Raw genomic sequence first — 18,790 nt, 5'->3', positions numbered from 1 at the left:
CTCTTTCACTCGTCTGCTCTGATTCAAATAGCACTTAATTATCTTCTAATAATACACTAATCCAGAAGCGTTGTCTGTAAAAACCAGGTGATCAGTGTAAATAAGAATCACTCGTCAATCTTCTTTCTGCAGAAATAGTATATTATGCCTGTTTCACACATTCCATCTGCAGCACATCACAGCAAATCAGCAGTCTAATGTGAGCAGAGTCACACTAACAGTGGCTGTGCTCAAGCTTTCACACTGACGTTTATGACCTTCATTAATTGCCGCTGATTCATATTAATGTATTGGAAAAGATATTTTGCAGATTAAGTCCAGGTAATTCGACTGTATGTAGTAGGGCTGCACAATATATTGTTTTAGCATCGATATCACAATGTGTGCATCCACAAAGTCACATCGCAAAGATATGCAAAGTTGAGTTGACTTTACACTGTAATTTTTACATTTACATATACAAAACCATGACGCATGCACTGTTTTTCACTTATCTTTGCTTTGTTGCATTTATCTTTGCTTGTAGTTTGTTCATTACACGTATATATGATTCACTCACTTACAGAATTATCCCAGTCAATCAAAATTATCACATTCAGCTTCAATTCTCTATTAGCTGCTTATTAGCATGCATCTTATTGAGATATTGGCTGCTTATTAGTACTTATAAAGGACTTGTTTTGTATGATCTTATTCTGCATCTCTAATCCTACCCAATATCCAAACTACCTTAATAACTATTTATAAGGATCAAATTAGGAGTTTATTGAAGCTAACGTCAAAATGGTTTGCTGAGAGCGAGAACTGAACCTTTTAAACAAAAACAGCAAAGTTCAGTCAGATTTTTCCAATATCATGCAGCCCTAGTATGCAGCAAAAATGTGTTCAAGACTTTGAAGTGCTGTAAGTTTTTGACTTTCCTAAATTGTAAAAATGCCACTATTTTTTTTTGTGGTTTGCAATTATTTAAGAAACATGCTAAGTGAATATACTTTATCCGAAAAGCAATGCTGAAGTCAGTTATTCTACTTCTAAAAGTCTGTGTTCCATTTCAGAATGTCTTGCTTTGTTTTGCTCTGTAACTCCACCCACTGCCGGTTCACCTAATTACATTTCAGCACTCTGGGTTGCCTTGGTGGAAAACTTGGTGTATTTCCTTTCAGTGCAACCTGTGGAGGACAGTAGCAGCCTCTGAAATTAAATGCAGATTTAGTTGTTATAAAAATACACAAGATGGTTTCTATTTTTGCAAACAAATCAGATTTTACATTCACATTCTTTGTAGAATGTGAATGATTTGTAGAAAATAAATCTATATTTCTTAGTATTTTTGGTAATTATAATGATCTTTATAACCAAGTGAAATGATTTCACTATAATATAAAACAGCTGCTGTATTACAGACCCCCTAGTTTTTCATGATTTCGCTTTCACTAAATCCATTGTAAAATCAACAAAGTCGCAAATTTTCAGGTCCTGCAAAATTCTTAATTAAAATTTTATTAATTAAACAAAATAAACGCAAAAAAATTAATTATCTTATAAAACCTCAAATTCCAAAACACATAATGAAACTATTTTTATTTCAGTTTGCAGTTAATTGTTTTACATGACTTCTAGACGTTTCATACGCAGCACACGTGATGTATTCGAAAAATGACGTCTCACCTGTGCCTCACAATCCTAACATTAACCTACATGAAAGTGGGGGAAAATGTTTTGCACTGCAGTAAGCAGACGCGGATGAAGCACGAGTGATTTTACATGTGAAGTCAAAGCAAAGATTGGATTATACATCCTGTGGCACGAATTGGGCATTTAGTTCGTTTGAAGGACATTATTTGTACTTTACATGGCTGGTATTATGGTGTGAGTAAAATCAGTAACTGTTTTGGTTTAACCCTTTTTGTGCAGTCAACGAGAGAAAACGCTTCCCTGCCAATGACGAGTTTACGACAATCTGTGTTCTATGTGTATTACGGTAATGGAAACCCTAGGGCATGTCCAGAGTGATGATGTCAGATCCTCTGGGCAGTGAAATCTGAGAAAGTAATATCGTGGATAAAATTAAGAGTTATTCAACCTTCTTTTGGCTTAATCCCTGCCGTTTTAGATCTGTTGTAGATCTTGTCTTGACAAAAGACCAAAAAAAAGCTTTATTTCTATGATTTGTGTCAGATGACACCCCTAACATAGTAGGCTACCTAATATGGTAAATAATAAAAAAAAATATCTATAAATCAGTAGATTTTAAGACAATTTTGAAGAAATTCAAATGTTCAAAAGTTGACTATATTTTAATCACAAAATTGTCTGCAAATTTCTGGGAATTACCACCACAAAATCAGTTATTTTTATCACAAAAAATTCATGAAAAACTAGGAGGTCTGGTAATAGTAATCGAAGCAGCAATTTTATTTCAATGTGTTGTAAAATTACAAACTTAGTAATGCCTTAATTTAAATCATTAGCTTCCTTTTTAGTTGAATACCACAGGAAAAGCCGTTTATGTTTCTCTTTTGTTTGGCAACAGCTGGTTTTACAGATGCTGTCTCGCTACAAGCTTGGAAAGTTCATGTTTAGTTCCCCAATTAATGTTGGTGATAAAAAATTAATAGCACATGGACAGATGTGTTTGTGTGGAGCAGCATTTGAGTGAAGCTGAGCTCTTCTGAGACACTGAAAACAATGGATTGTGACATGTTTACATGCAAAAGATCACAGTCCCAGGCTTAAATTTGAAATGCTGCACAAACCCTTTTAAAATCTCAGCCTTTTCAATTTGAGGTTTATTTGTTGAATGTTCAGCACTTGCATGCACAATGTGAATGATGAAATTAGGGTTGGGCGATGTCGACCAATTTGGCATCGTACGATGTCTAATATGAAACATCGTGATGGACAATGGCATCATCGTCATAGGTGGCGGTGAATTAATTCTTTATAGATAATTAATTAGCAACAAATTACTTGTAGCCTACCATTTCAACTACCTGACCTGCATGGTCTTAGTTTTACCCATAACCAAATCATAAATAAATAGATAAGTTACACAGAAATTACCACCTGTCAATTGCTTTCCGCGGGACCCTGGCATGAATAGGCAGAGTGATCTGTGTCGTTATAATGACGTCAACAAACTTGGTTGGTTTAAAAAAAAAAAAAAGTGCACAACCAAAAGAATCTGAGGTTTTCACTAAAATTACTAAGTACAAGCGTGAAAGCGAAAGATTGAAGCAGTGTTCTGACCTGCTGACTGCCTGGACCTGCTGTCTCGAGCCCATGACAGTGTGTGGTCATGTAATGTGCGTTTTCAGCAGTAGTGTGGACGGAGGGCTGTTCAGAAATGCTAGGTGAATTGCCAGTGTGGACGTGGATCGTTTTTGTTCTGAAATACCATTTAAAAACAAAAACGTAGTAGTGTAAAAGGGGCCTCAGTGTGTATTTTTCGCGAGCGGATTTGTGACGGGGTGGGGCGGAGGATCACGATGCCGGCTCAACATCGTGGTGTCTATCGGCCACCGGCGATGGACGATGGCATCGTTTATCGGCCCAACCCTAGATGAAATCATTAACATGTCTGAAATGTAAATGTGCAAAATGCAAAACTGCAACTGGCCTGTTTCTGTTTGTCAAATTACTTACAGAATGTTGAGAGATGATGGCTTAATCTTATTGTGTGGCTTTTCTTCCTATTCTGAACATGATGTGGTTTTGTTGTATGCGAATGCTTGTATCACCTTTGAATGCCTTCCTTTTTCAGAGAACAAAGACAGAAGGAGGCAACCAAGACGGCTGCAGTGGTCAACAGTTTCCCTAAAGACAGGGACTACAGGCGTGAGGCCATGCAGGCTACACCCGCCAGCTTCTCCAGCACTAGTAAGTGTTAACTCCTGATATGTAAAGGTTGTGTGTGAAACTGTCCAGTAAAGAAGATAATTTGAGAGATCGGAATTCTCATGATCAAGTAAATACTCTGAATTAATTTTCTTGGCACTAGGCAGCCTCCATAACATTTAGTGACCAGACCAGTCCGAGTTCAACTGTCCTGGCTTCTGGATATTTAAGAATGTACAGTTCAGTCTAATACTTTTCAAACATGTCTGTGGTTAGACATACAGAGAGATGCGAATGATCAACTGACGATTACGTAGCAGACGATGGAAACATTTGTGGTTTGTCAGTCTAACAGTGTCAGCCGGTTTGTTTCCAAGCGTTTTGTTGTTGCAGAGTCTCGTACTTTAATGTAGCCTCTCAGACTTTTTTTGTACGGTCACAGATTGCTTTTGTATTTATAGAGTGACTATTTAGAGCTTTTGCTATGTTTTTATGTCTCAAACTTCTGCTTATCCACACCACCCACATAAGTGTCAGGGTCTGCTTGTCCATGCTGGTAGGAGGCAGGAGCAAATCTTTGCCTTATGCAGCATGACGTATTAATGCACTTTAAACACTCCCGCGTTGCATGCTGCTGCTTTTTTTTTTTTTTCTTCTCTCGTTTATTTTCCTGTCACCACAGCAGTTTACTTCTCTTTAGATTTAGTTTTCAATGCTTGGCTCAATCAAAGCAGTTGGAGGGAAGCAGGTGCTAGGCAGCAGGTTTAAGTCATAGGGTTCCCACTGTCATGGAAAAGCTGAGAATATTAGGGATTTTGATATAGTTTTCCATGCCTGAAATGAATGGAAAGTTTGACTTGGGTTATGCTTTATTTTTCGTTTTATAATTGAGCATATTGATTTCGGATTGTCAGTTAAAGCTTTTGTTTTCATTAAGGTGTTTTCTTTTTCCCTAATGAATCAGCAACACCTGAACACAAATGGGCTAAATGTTTAGCAAGTTATTCCATATCCAATGATCACATATGGCCCATTTCCACTGAGTGATACGGTACGGGTCACCTTTATCAGGCTTGTGTTTCCACTGCCAAAAGGGTACCAATGGTATGACAAAGCTTTAGTCGACATCATTCTCACTCAAGGAAATGTCAAAGTAAAGCTGTACGGGTTGTTCACATATCATACAAGAAGCACTTCTCACAAAACAGATGCTTTATACACAAAGTACTTGTGTATAAATGTTCATTACTAACCTTTCTATGAACATGATTTGATTATAACTGCAGATCAATGATATGAAATAAAGATCAAAGGATGCGATATAGCCTACTGTATAAATAAATAAACGCAACATGTATTAACACGTACAGACTCTTACAGTCTCCGATATGTTACCAATTACAGAAAAACTACACTCAGCATACATTTAGTCCTTATTTGGCTTCAAAAACAACACTCAACATATAGCTTCTACCACATGTATCTTCTTGTTAGAAAGTAATCCTATCATTCCGAGTTCATAATAGTCCAAAAGACGATAATAATAGTTAAACATGGCAGTTTGTTAATGTTTTAGGTTGCTGAAAAAATTATTTGCTGCTTTTGTTTTTTCAGGCTTCCCCTTTGTTTTTCTGTCACTCTCGTGTTTGTCCGTTTCTGAAAGGATAGGATGTAAGAAGCACTTCAAGTACTCCGCGCACGTTATTATCATCAGCTTAAGAAGTTCGTTATTTCAAAATGTAGACGCACACAGGAGCTCTCTTGAGAAAGTGAAACCACTTGCGCTAGATTCTGCTCTTCTTGGCTTTGTGGCTGTTCATCAAGATGACAATAAGGCTTGTTAAAGCCCGGGTCCACTGTGGCTCGTTACTATATGTACAGTTAAAATCAGAATTATTAAACCGCCTTTGAATTTTCTGAATTCTATATATTTTCCAAATTATGTTTAACAGGGCAAGGAAATTTTCACAGTATGTCTTCTATGTTTTCTTTTGGAGAAAGTATTTTTTTATCGATTGTCTACAGAACAAACCATCATTATACAATAACTTGCCTAATTACCCTAACCTGCGTAGTTAACCTAATTAGCCTACCAATGTCACTTTGCTGTATAGAAGTGTCTTGAATAATATCTAGTAAAATATTATTTACTGTCATCGTGGCGAAGATAAAATAAATCTGTTATTAGAAATGACTTAAAATGAAAATTATTATGTTTAGAAATGTGTTGAGAATCTTCTCTCTTAAACAAACTGGGGAAAAATAAACGGGGACTAATAATTCTGACTTCAACTGTATATATTATTACAGTTTAATGTCTCAGCTGTGTATTTAAAAATGGCGGTTCCTTTGTTTTCATTCTCGTAGCTTGTGCACAAACTAGTGCTGTATCTCTCTAAACCAATAGCGTTCAGCTGCGCGTCTTGCTCCACCTTTTGGTACCCTTTCGTTGTGCTAGGTACCCTTTTGAAATGGTACCCAAAAAGTGGTACGGTACTGTTCTCTTTTTGGTACTTTTTGACAGTGAAAACGGCCATAAAAGCATATCGCACCGTACCACTCAGTGGAAATGGGCCAAAAATGATTGGAAAGCAATTAATTTGTCAAGAATTCTGGGAACCTTCAAGGCAAGGGTTTTTTATGCGCTTAATTTATCTGCTTAAAAACTTTGTAGGGGGGAGAAGTGCTTTTAAGAAGTTATTTTGTAAATTGAAGTGAGTTATTAGTCCTTGTTTTACTAAAGGTATTTAGGCCAGTCTGTCAAAAGCCCTGTTTACACCTAGTCAAAATAGTTAATTTTGTTCATATTAAAATTAGATTGTGATGGTGCAGTCCTGTATTAAGCTAGATAAAGAAAAATAAGCGTTGACCGGCGATGTACAAATGTGGACGGGGTGGCTTTAAGATGCTGCTTATGTTCTGCAAAAGTAGGCTGTTGAGTTACGATGTGAGTTTCATTACAGGTGTTGTAATGGATGAAGCACGTTGTACTATTATCTAGGGCTGCTAGATTATGGGAAAAAATCATAATCATGATTATTTTGATCATAATTGTAATCACGATTATTCAAAACGGTTATCAGTTGAGTCAGAATTATTAGCGCTCCTGTGATTTTTCTTTTATATATATATTTGCTAAATGATGTTTAACAGAGCAAAAAAATTTCACAGTATTTCCTATAATATTTTTTTCTTCTGGACAAATGCCTATTTGTGTTATTTTGGCTAGAATAAAAGCAGGATTAAATATTTTGATGCGTATTTTAATAGCTCGATTATTATTAGCCCTCCTTAAGCAATATATAATTTGGATTTTCTGCAGAAGAAACTACTGTTATACAATGACTTGCCTAATTACACTAATTAAGCCTTTGAATGTCACTAAGCTGAATACTAGTATCTCGAAAAATACCTAGTAAACTATTATGTTCTGTCATCATAGCAAAGATAAAAGAAATCCGTTATTAGAAATTAGTTATTAAAACTATAATGTTTAAAAATGGGGTAAAATTCTTTCCATTAAACAGAAATTGGGGGGGGAAATGGGGGGCAAATAATTCAGTAGCACTAATAATTCTGACTTTAATTGGATATATGCACAGTTATTTTCCTCCCTGTATATATGGAAAGGGAAATAAATACAATAGAACAAAAATATGAAACAAACTGTGCTTAAAGCATTTTCACTGTAATAAAAAATTTTTTGCTACAAAAGTCCTTCAGTCAAGAGCAGTAAGGGATTTTCTCCATTTGTTGTTTGATTAATGATAAAAACAGGCGGCAGCAGGAATATTGCATGCTGTCACTTTAAGAATAGTGCGGCTCTGCTATGGTTTCTCTTTTACGTGTCTTTTGATTCTCAACTTGTTTGTTTATTACACAAATGACGTTTAATATGAATAATCACTAAACACCACGCTTTGACACAAATGTGCATGTATTTGACCATTAAAGCGCTTGCATTAAGATGGCGTTAGATGTGTGTGTGCTGTGCTCATCTCCGAGGCTAAGCGCGCACACACTCAACACCATGCGCACTTTTGCACGTTTAAAAGCAATGATGCGCATCCAGTGCTGCAAACGCTACATTACAGTACATGCTTTTTAGTCATTTTCATGTGAAACTTTGCAGAGCAACACGTGTACAACTGGAAAGGGGGTGGTATATGATGGAATAATCGTCAATCTTGATAATAATCGTTCATCATAATAATAATTGTTAGAAGCTAAAATCGAAATTGAAATTTAGGATTAGGATTAAGAATAGGATTTTCGATTAATTGCTCAGCCCTAGTATTATCCTTTAAAGCTAGTGGCTCTGAATTAAAAGCAATTGTAAAATTTCCAAATGTCATTTTTATATATAAGTGTTTGCTTTAAAGTAGGGCTGCACAATATATCGTTTTAGGATCGATAACGCAATGCAATCATTCGCAATGCTCACATCCAAGGATATGCAATGTTGAGTCTGGGTTATAATTGATCATCTGCATGAGGTCTTGAGGCCTGCGACTATATTAGTATTTTAAAAGCTTTCAGGCCCAAGAAATTGCACCGTTTGTAACTATAATAACTATTAAATTTATTTAATTGTTTATAAAATGAAGACTACCAATTATTATTTTACATGTAATTACTCAATTACTGTGTACCTGAATTCTGTTAGACTCTTATGTATGATGTATTTTTTTTATTGCATTTATATATGCTTGTAGATTGATCCCCTACAGAACCATACCAATCCATCTAAAATTTTAAATTGCTTCCAAATAGAGATGAAGTTATCTGGTAAAATTGTACTCTTATTGCAATATCTATCGCAGAAAAACAAAGTACCGCAATGTCCGATTTTTCCAATATTGTTACTTTGCCTTTCTTTGAAGACATTTTTTAAAAGGTTGAAGGTAGACTAAAAATAAGAAGTGTTCTTTTATAATTACTTTTATTCTGACATTTGAATGTTACATTCAGAGCTTGTTTATTCTAATTATATCTTAAATAAATTAAATAATTTTTATGATGGCAGTACTGTCATATAAAGATTTCAATCATAAACCAAAGCATAGAAACTCATATTCTGGTTAAAATGTAAAGTTGGAAAGATGTACAGCCTAAGCAAAAGAAGTAGGTCAAGAATCATTTTGGAATCACATAAGCTACGTTTCCATATTATTTTTATTCGCATTTTGGTTATGTGCACAAAAAAAATGGTTGATGGAAACTCCAATATGTGCATAAATTTTGAAAATGCGCAATATAAAAAGACGTATGCACATGACTGAGTAGGATAAACTTTATTTGGTAAGAAAAGATGTGCATAAACTACGATGGAAACGCTTTTGCTCAACAAATGCCAGTATGCACATCTAAAAAAAAAGTCATGTGATTTTAAGAGGTCATGTGATTGATAAAATTGCAATTGAATAGACAAACCAGTAAACTGACCACATTGTAAAACATCTGAAATGTTTTTTTGGTTATTCTAAAACGCCATAACCATTTCAGTATTATTGTTATTATATTATTAATGGCCTCAAACTGTTAACAGCGTCTGTGTTCCACGTCTCATGCCTTCAAACGCCACCATGTGTTCATTGCTTGTCGGCATTGTCTTCGAAGTCATTTATTAAATAAGGAAAATATTTAATTTAATTATTTATTAAATAAGAAAATATTCACGCAGCTTCTGCTACCGCAGCAAGTTCTGTTTTTACTGTTGATATTTGGCGCCAGTTAATCAGGAAGTGACGATTTTGTTCTCTTTGACTCGTTGGATGGAAACGCTGCTTTATTTGCACGTCTTTTATGTGATATTCCAGTTTTGCGCATAAAGTTAATTTGCATTTTTGGATGGAAACATAGCTACTGTAACTCGTGATTCAATCAGATTAAATCATGAAGAGTCTGAAGGTTCCCACCCCTACTACATACAGGTGCAAATAGTGTTAATACATTTTGAGCTTGTTTAGTTCTGACCACTTCCAGAGAGTCAAAAGTGCATTTAATTGAATTGCTTTCATAATGTTAGACACTTGTGTTGTCATAATAACCACCTACTCTGTCTACTGACCTAATTCTTTAAGATTATGGTCTGGGTTGAAGCGTGGATGTGAGATGGGGTGAAAAGCTTGCCGTTTTAACCAAACTTTACCAGCTTTAAACCAAACTTGCATTGTTCACTTATCAGTCCTGATTGTAATAGCATTCATAGTTGTGCAACTGTCATGGCAGAAACCAAAGATGCTTCCCCTCATATAATTTTCAGTTTCATTTTGCCTTTACAAAATTTAAATGATAAATCGTGATATGGAATTTTGCGACAGGCCTACTAAACGGTTAACTTTGCAGATACGAAGCTGTAATGGCCTGATTTTTATTTTTTATTTTTATTTATTTATTTATTTTATATTTAAGTACAAAGCCTGCTGTGTTTTATGAATAGCTGTGTGTGCAGTCTCCTAATTGTTTTTCTTGCAGCTCAGAGCACTTGTTCTGAGGGCACCTGTTAAGAAATGCTCAGTAGCGTCTCGCCATGTTGCCAGCCTTGGGAATCATTGGCTATTTTTGGATCCTAACGTTTGCAACAACTATTAAACAATGAAAATTCATGATTTGACTGCTCCAGTTGTATGCACATCACGTGTTTCTCACAGTAGAGCTCCACTTACGCTTAATGCATGTCAGGTAAACATGCTCTCATTCTCAGATTCTGAATCTGCCTCAAGATGTATTTGAGACTTTTCAGGGGACATCTTCGCTGTAGATGTTTTGCGTATCCTCAGGCAAAACCTGAAATAGCTGCTAAGACGCTTTCAGTAGGGTGATTGACAGTGTAATGTTTTAGAGCTGCATTATTTCGATCTGCTTGGTGCCAAATTGAGATTTTGTTCACCACAGTCTAAAAGGTTTATCGCAAAATGTATGAAGTTTTAATAATCCATAAGAATTCCATAAGAATTGTTGCATAAAACACGCACTCAATACTGCTTTGCACAACCTTTCAAGTAGCACTTTAGTTTAAGTATGTTGGCTTATTACCTGCCTGTTAAAATGCTGTTTTGTAGTAATTATAAAGTAAAAATTCTGTATATTAAATCACTAATCCTACCTAATATCTAACCTGACTACACTGTAAAAAATAAATCCGTAAAATTTACGGTAAAAAAAAAAAGGCAGCTGTGGTTACCAGTTTTTCACCATTAAAAATATGGTACAAACTGTAAAAGCAATTTCTCATTTTTTAGTAAACTACCGTATTCATCTACACATCTTTTGTAACACAGATAGACACGTTAGCACAGCCATATGCAGGCGGTGATGAGAAAGTGACATAATGAACCAATGCTCATCACAAACAACTTTTCCCACAATGAGAAAAGTGTATTGGTGCTCAGTGTCATTCACAGTATGGTAAACACCAGTATGGTAACACGCATAAAGTTAAAGTCATGAAATAAACATTGTTTATTAACATTAGATGTAACATAAATCTCTAATGTACATAACTGATGGGGAAACAACTAAAAAGATCCATAGTAATGTCAACAAAAAGCATAAAAAGTGATGTGCCATGCGGGGAATTCTGGGAAAGTCAATTTACGATTATTCGTCGTATATATTACGGAAACATACTGTTTATCAGGTTACAGATTTTTATATAGATAGATAGATAGATAGATAGATAGATTTATATAGATAGATATATAGGTATATATCTATCTATCTATCTATCTATCTATTAGTGTGTTTAAAAATATATACGTAAAAATGGTAACCTCTGTACTTTTTTTTTTTTTTTTCTCTTTTACCCCAATTAACAGAGTCTTCGATTGCCACAGAGAAGCCTTCCTCACTCACACCCTCCTCTTCCTCTGCTGCTGTGTCTGGCTTAAATATGGCCAATTCAGCCAGCAGCACTTCTGGCTCTACAGTTCCTGTTTCTCCAGTGATGCAGTCACCAGCCCCGCCCACTCTCCTTCAAGACCCCTCCCTTTTACGCCAGCTCCTCCCCGCTCTACAAACGGCCTTGCAGCTGAACAACGCCAGCGTAGACATGGCCAAGATCAATGAAGGTAAGAAATATACTTCATCTCAGCAAATGAAGAGGTTTAAGAAAGACAATCTATTAGCAGCCCTTTAAATCTGCAAAATTACAGGTTTCAAAAATTGCCGAGCCTCAATAGTAGTTTTAGTTTTAGCTACTACAGCTACAGTATGGTGTGTTAGCAACCGTACATTTTGCAGCTGTACTATACACTACCTGATAAAAGTCTTGTTGTCGATCCCAGTTGTAAGAGCAGCAAATAATAACTTGACTTGTAGTTGATCATTTCAAAAAGTGGCAGAAGGAAGATTTTTCTGATGAATCATCTGTTGATCTGCATCCCAATCTTCACAAATACTGCAGAAGACTGATTGGAACCCACATGGACTCAAAATTCCCATAGAAAACAGTCAAGTTTGGTGAGGGAAAAATTATGGTTTGTGGTTACATTCAGTCCCATACGAGAGTTCTGCAGAGTGGATGGCAACATCAACAGCCTGAGGTATCAAGACATTTGTGCTGCCCATTACTTTACAAACCACAGGAGAGGGCAAATTCTTCAGCAGGATAGTGCTCCTTCTCACAGAGTGCTCTCTTCAAACATCAAAACACATCAAAGTTCCTGAAAGCAAAGAAGGTCAATGTGAAGATGAATCCAAAGAGTCTTGATGAACTCTGGGAGTCCTGCTAGAATGCTTTCTTTGCCATTTGAGATGACTTTATAATAAGTTGTCCAAGCTCATGGGAGTCATACACAATATTAATTCTTTTTCCACTGCATCATGACTTTATATTGTATACTGTACATTATTTCTGTTAAGACTTTTGTCTAAGCAAAGTCAGACCTTACTGTCCTTATTAAATAATTATAAATTAAGGCATGATCAATTTATTTTGGTAATATAAACATAATCTGGAGGCCTTTGCCTTTCATATAAGCCTCTTTTGATACCAAATGATCAACTAGAAGTCAAGTTATTATTTGTTGTTCCTAATACTTTGGCGAAAAGACTTGTCAGGTAGTGTAGTTAGCTCAAAATCACGAATTTCTTTATGTGCTTAGAACAACTTTTTTTTCTTGTTAACTTCACATCTTGAAAGATGAATCATAGTTTTGCTGCTTCCTCAACATTGCTATTTGTCTGTGTGTCATTGCTTCTCGGTTTCCATCATTGGCTGCATTTGCAAACTGTGATACACAATTACGCACCAATCCTCCAAGCCAGAAACAAAGCAAGTGAGAAATGACATCTAGATCATCTGAATGGAGTTTGGCCAGTGTGCTCTCCACACTGCATGTGGCAGATGTTTGCAAGATCCAGTGCCAGGGCTTCTGCTTCCTTTTTACAAATGCATGAGTATTGGGTTTTAAATATCTGCAGAGAACTGTCTCCCTTTCTTTCATGTTTTTTTTGTTTAAAGATGTTGAGTTTTTTTTTTTTTTTTTTTTTTCAGTGAGGTCAGGAGGAATGTGTCCTAAAGCTCCATCTTTAAAACGAAAAACAAAATATTGTGTGACAGGATTGTTTAGATTGTAATAACAGTGATGCATGTTGTACTAGTCTAAACCAGAGTGTTAGATTGAAAGCTAGTTGTTTATATTTCAGTGATTGTGAAGGCCACTGTTGTGTGGATATCGCTAAATTACCTGTTCATTTTTCAATCCCTATTTTAACATAATTACTGGGATTGGATGTAAAACCTTTTGCTTGAAACACAATCAAAAGCTTTCTATTTTGATTCTGTGTCCGGTCATAAATTAGCAAGCAATTGTCGTGTCGCCAAAATGAATACAAATACCCACGAATTGACGATATTATTACAAACAAACTACTTGCCTTAGATTTTTTTTTTTTATGGCTTATGGTCAACCATAGCAATACCACAAGAATAAGAGAGCTGTTTTTCTTCAGTTGCAAACATGATATTGATTTTATACAGAACTTTCATATACAAGAAGTTAATACCAAGTAATACAACTTTCTGATTCATTCTGGCAATAGAAATAGATCCGTACAAATCCATATCAAAGCCTTGATCTCATCTTGGTCTCAGTTTAGGTCGTCTTGGCTACAACACTACCAGTGACATTTCATTGTTTTCCAACACAAAAACGTTCTCAAAAGAGTTTAATAAACGCCTCCATTTAAAATTATGAGGTAGCTTTAGTATTTTTATTAGCGAGATTGGTGTAAATTGATCAAAAGTGACCGATCTTTAGTAATTTATTAAGTAAATAGTATATTTAAATACTTATATTGCTTAATTTATAAAAATATTTACTTTAAGCATATTTAATTTCTTTTTTGAAAACGAATTCTTTAAGCACACATTACATTGTCAATGAAATTTATTTAAGATTAATGAATCATTTAAACAGAATAATTTGACAGGAGATGAGAATGTGCAAAACTTTTTTTTTTTTTTTTTCAAATTCAGCTAGTCAGTTGTTTATTAAGGCCAGTTGACTACTTGTCCATATAAATTCTTGTATACTGTGATCCTTCGCTATAACGCAGTCCACTTTTCACAACCTCGCAGCTTTGCGGATTTTTTTCGTGCAATTTGACATGCTTTATTTATTTATTTTATTTTATTTTTTTACTGTGCATTGTGTTCTGCGTCCTGATTAGCGCATTGTGTTCTGCGTCCTGACTGGCTGTAGACCATTGTCAATTAATTTCCTCCGTGTCTACTGTACAGTACCGAATGTGTTCAGCTTGCCAAATTTACATAAATCTTCGATCGCTAGCAGTGTTACTCTGAAGTGCTGTAATGTATGTTTGGTATAGGTATCACCCCACAATGTCAACGAAACATTCTGCACCATCAAAGGCATCTGCGGTTACACCCAAAAGACAGAGGAAGATGCTAACCATTAGGGTTGGGTATAGTTTGGGGTTATTTCAATACCCGTGCTAAATCGATACTTTTAAAATGGTACCGGTGCCTGAAACCGATATTTTTTTTAGCCACAAAATTGTTTGACAAAATATATATATATATATATATATATATATATATATATATATATATATATATATATATATATATATATATATATATATATATATATATATATATTTTTTTTTTTTTTAATCATTATAATTGAACAATATAAATGTATATTTATAATAAGTTTAAAGTAAACATCAATTCATATTTTATATATTTGAATTGCATTAATATATTTCTTTTGATCAGTTGTTTATTAGCATGAATGCAAGATTTGCGTTTGCTATTAACATTACATTAGCTTACTACTAACCTGTGGAAAGGCGGTCATCAAAATCAAGGAACATATTTTTTCTGGGTTGGGGGCTTGTGACTATTTTTACATGGATATCAGTGATCTAATGATTTGCCTTAATCTGAATAAGACAATAATATGATTCAGCTGTTTACATGAGTTGCTTTTTGAATGTTACATCCATGACTCCCAGTTACATGTTATAGCACATAGATCCATTAACGTCATTGCGTCACCAGCCTATAAATGTTTCCTCCGCAGTTTGTGTCTGTGGTCCTTTAAGACAATCAAAAATCACTGTTTACGTTGACTCTTAATCAGAGTATGGTCTTAATCATATTAAAATCTGAGTATTGGTGTTCTCACCAATACTCTGTGAGGACACCAACGTACTCACTGAAAGTGCCAGATGATGTCACAAGCTGTCAAAGATAGTCCATTCCTCACTTTTTGTTGATTCCATGAACCCTCAAATTTCATAAGTTTGACGTGTTTCCCCCCCTTACACAACTTTTGTAAAGCATCTGCTGCATGTTGGTGTGTCAGAATCCTTGCTTGTAAAAAATAGCCATACTTTAGAATGCTTAGTTTAAGCAAATTAGATGAATGCGATCATGCGTGTTGATGAAGGGAGTCGCTCACTGCATGCGCCATACTGCGCGCTTTGCCTTCTATAAGCAACAAGAACAAACGCCTGACATCGCTGTGTCCGTATCCCTCAAAGCTGTTTAGAATTAAGTATTTAGAGGTGGTGTGACAACGCGTACTTATGTGTGCCTTCGATGCACCCCTTGATGCTTAAGGGCTTCACACGCCGGATGCGCCGCTCAGAGCCGTGACAGTTAACAATTGAAAGCATCACACACCAGATGCGCACATTTGCATGTTATTTAAAATGAACCGTTCCGATGGCGCTCTGTGGCACGGCAGAAATATGAACAGTGTTCTGAGTCGTGGCTGGGCATCGCTGACAGCTGCCGAATTGCAGTGCCGATGTGTGTACCCTGATAGAAACCTATGTTTAGGTTGACACCGGGCACTCGGTTTCGGTACCCAACACTACTAACCATCGCACAAAAAGTTGAATTCTGGACATGCTAAAGAAAGGTGGAAGTTATGCAGCTGTAGGGCACCATTACGGAATAAATGAATAATGATCAAATAGTTTTGATCTATGGTTTCATTCTATAATACTGGTTTGATCTTTGAGAGTGTTTAAGCAAGATAGAAAAGTGTGAAAATGTTAATGCCTGTCTGGGAAAAGTTTTTAAAGTGTGTAGTGAGGGGTTTTACAGCCTTAAAACATCTATACCAATTGTAAAAAATAAAGCTGACATTGTGGATTCCGTCTGTTGCGGCTTATTTAATAACGTAACTCCCGTGAATAACAAGATACCACTGTAATTGATCTGATTTTAGCCTCTGTCAGGCAGACTTCCAGTGGGTGCGATTTTGTAAATATATATTTAAAAAAAAAAAAAAAAAACACCTGATCCTTTTCCAAAACCTTTTTAGAGAGAGACGTACAATAATGACCGAAGACAGGCACCTAATGTGCCCAAAGCATTGTGACCAAAACGGGTTCAGAGTGCAGATCCATTCCAGCATCTTTTTTTTTACCCCCAATTTTACTTCTCTGTCTTCACCTTTTGTTCTTGCTTGACTGTCTGTGTTCTGTGTCTCTGTAGTTCTCACGGCTGCAGTAACTCAGGCATCACTGCAGTCCATTCTCCATAAGATCCTGACTGCTGGTCCATCTGCCTTCAACATCACAACATTGCTTTCCCAGGCTACTCAGCTGTCCAACCAAGGTACGAACACACACACATACACACATCTGTCCCTTTCAAACTACTTCTATACCTCAAATCTGCTTTATTTAGTTTATGCTAGTGGGCCATCCAAATGAAATTGCTTTGACGTGTGGTATTGGGGTCAGCTCTGTTTTGTGACCTGAGCTTGAACTTCATAACTGGAGTCTGTGGTTTTGATCTGTTTTTTGGCATGAGATGGTGTTGTCGACTCATGTCAGCTGTGTGCTTCTGAGTCAGCTTCCTTGAGTTAGCAGATGGCCTCGGTAGCTTAGCAGAGATCACACACATATACACACACACAGGCTTGGCTGCTGCTGTCAGAGCAGATAATGTGAGCCACGTGGCTTCAAAAAAAAAAGACTTTTGGTTTTAACAGAAGAAGCTTTGTGTGGGGATTTGTCATGCAGCATCTGTTGTTCAGCACTATTGAAACTTCTTGTTGAATATACTTTAAGATGTGGGTGATAGGGTTATGATTATGAGGAAGTTTGCCCACTGCTTAACCAATGTCTGACAACACCGGTAATACCGGTGTCACTGGGTGCTGGGCACTTTTAAATATCTTAGAAATTCTGTGCACCATTTAATTACTTTCACTTTCAAAATAGTGACAGTTGGGCATCAATTGCTTGTATCAACAATAACAAAAGAGCACACTGATAAACTTGCTTATTTTATCCTAACATTTTAACAAACCTAAAGATTTATCATTTATTTTGGTCCACGTTTGTCTTTCTTTGTGCTTTTCCTGTTGAGGATTTGTGCTTTTTTTCTCATTTCTGCTATCTTCAACATCTGTTTTAAAGGGATAGTTCACCCAAAAATGAAAATTCTCACCCTCAATTGGTTCTAAATCTTTGAGGGTTTTTTTTCTACTGTTAAACATAAAAGAAGATATTTCGAAGAAAGCTGAAAACTTGTAAACAATTAATCTCAATGGTTATTGGACCAGAAGAAAAAGTCAAACAAGTTTGGAACAAGTTAAAGGAAAGTAAATAATGACTGAATTAAATTTTTGAGGGGGAACTAATCCTTTAAGGTTGTTTTTCATGAGACATGGGGGTAATTATTTTTGTTTATTTTTAATGGGGAAAATATATCAAGTTGGAAACTGCAAGTGGTCTCAGTCAATGGCTCGACAGAGGCGGTCAAAATATAGTGTGGGTGTACTTGCTATTGTACTTGCCAGGTAAAAATACAGTATGTGCGCTTGTCATGTTCCTGTTGAACACCATTTACATTTTAGCAAATACAAATATGACCTTGTTGATTTGTAATTCGACTACAGAAAACTCATCCTGAAAGCTGTAGCTGGGCGGCGATTTCTCTTCTGAAATGACCCATCTCTGACTTTCTCTCTGATTAATTAAATCCAACTCCTGCTGCTGATCTGACAACAAATGCAATCAGTTTTTTATTGTAGTAACTTTTCTGTAACAAAATGAAACCATTTGTATTAGTTTAATCAAATAAATGAGGATGAGGGTGAGTTGGTGAACATGTGATGGCTTATTTTGAGGCTTAATACCTGTAACAACTACGACTATTGCAGCAATGCTAGTGGATAAAAAAAATCACAATGTTCATAACGAGTCACTTTATTTCACGATGACAATGTTTATTTGAATACCTGGTAAGGCTGGGCGGTATATTGAGATCTGGGGATATATTGATATGATTCCCCAACTCGATGCGGGATTATCCAGGATCTTTTGTTTTATGGTTTGATGCCAGGCCACAAATGCACATTCCTCCCGAAACAGACCACTCCAAGGTAGCACAAATGTGCGCATACATGCACAAATGAATGATTCACTCCATGAGTCATACAAAAGATTTGTTCAA

General features: G+C 35.9%; 1 protein-coding gene across 3 annotated transcripts in view; it reads left to right on the top strand.

Moving 5' to 3' along the window:
• waca (WW domain containing adaptor with coiled-coil a) overlaps positions 1–18,790 on the top strand; it is a 40,822-nt gene that overhangs the window by 13,622 nt on the left and 8,410 nt on the right. For all 3 annotated transcript variants that reach the window (XM_056469524.1, XM_056469525.1, XM_056469523.1), the window contains exons 6-8: positions 3,764–3,879; positions 11,658–11,909; positions 16,820–16,942. In XM_056469524.1, the coding sequence (XP_056325499.1) occupies positions 3,764–3,879; positions 11,658–11,909; positions 16,820–16,942 (491 nt within the window). The remainder of the gene's footprint in view (positions 1–3,763; positions 3,880–11,657; positions 11,910–16,819; positions 16,943–18,790) is intronic.

This window comes from Danio aesculapii, chromosome 12, assembly GCF_903798145.1.
Source record: "Danio aesculapii chromosome 12, fDanAes4.1, whole genome shotgun sequence".
Classification (NCBI taxonomy): Eukaryota; Metazoa; Chordata; class Actinopteri; order Cypriniformes; family Danionidae; genus Danio; species Danio aesculapii.
The sequence above is the reverse complement of the archived record's forward strand: the minus strand, read 5'-3'. Positions and strand labels throughout refer to the sequence as shown.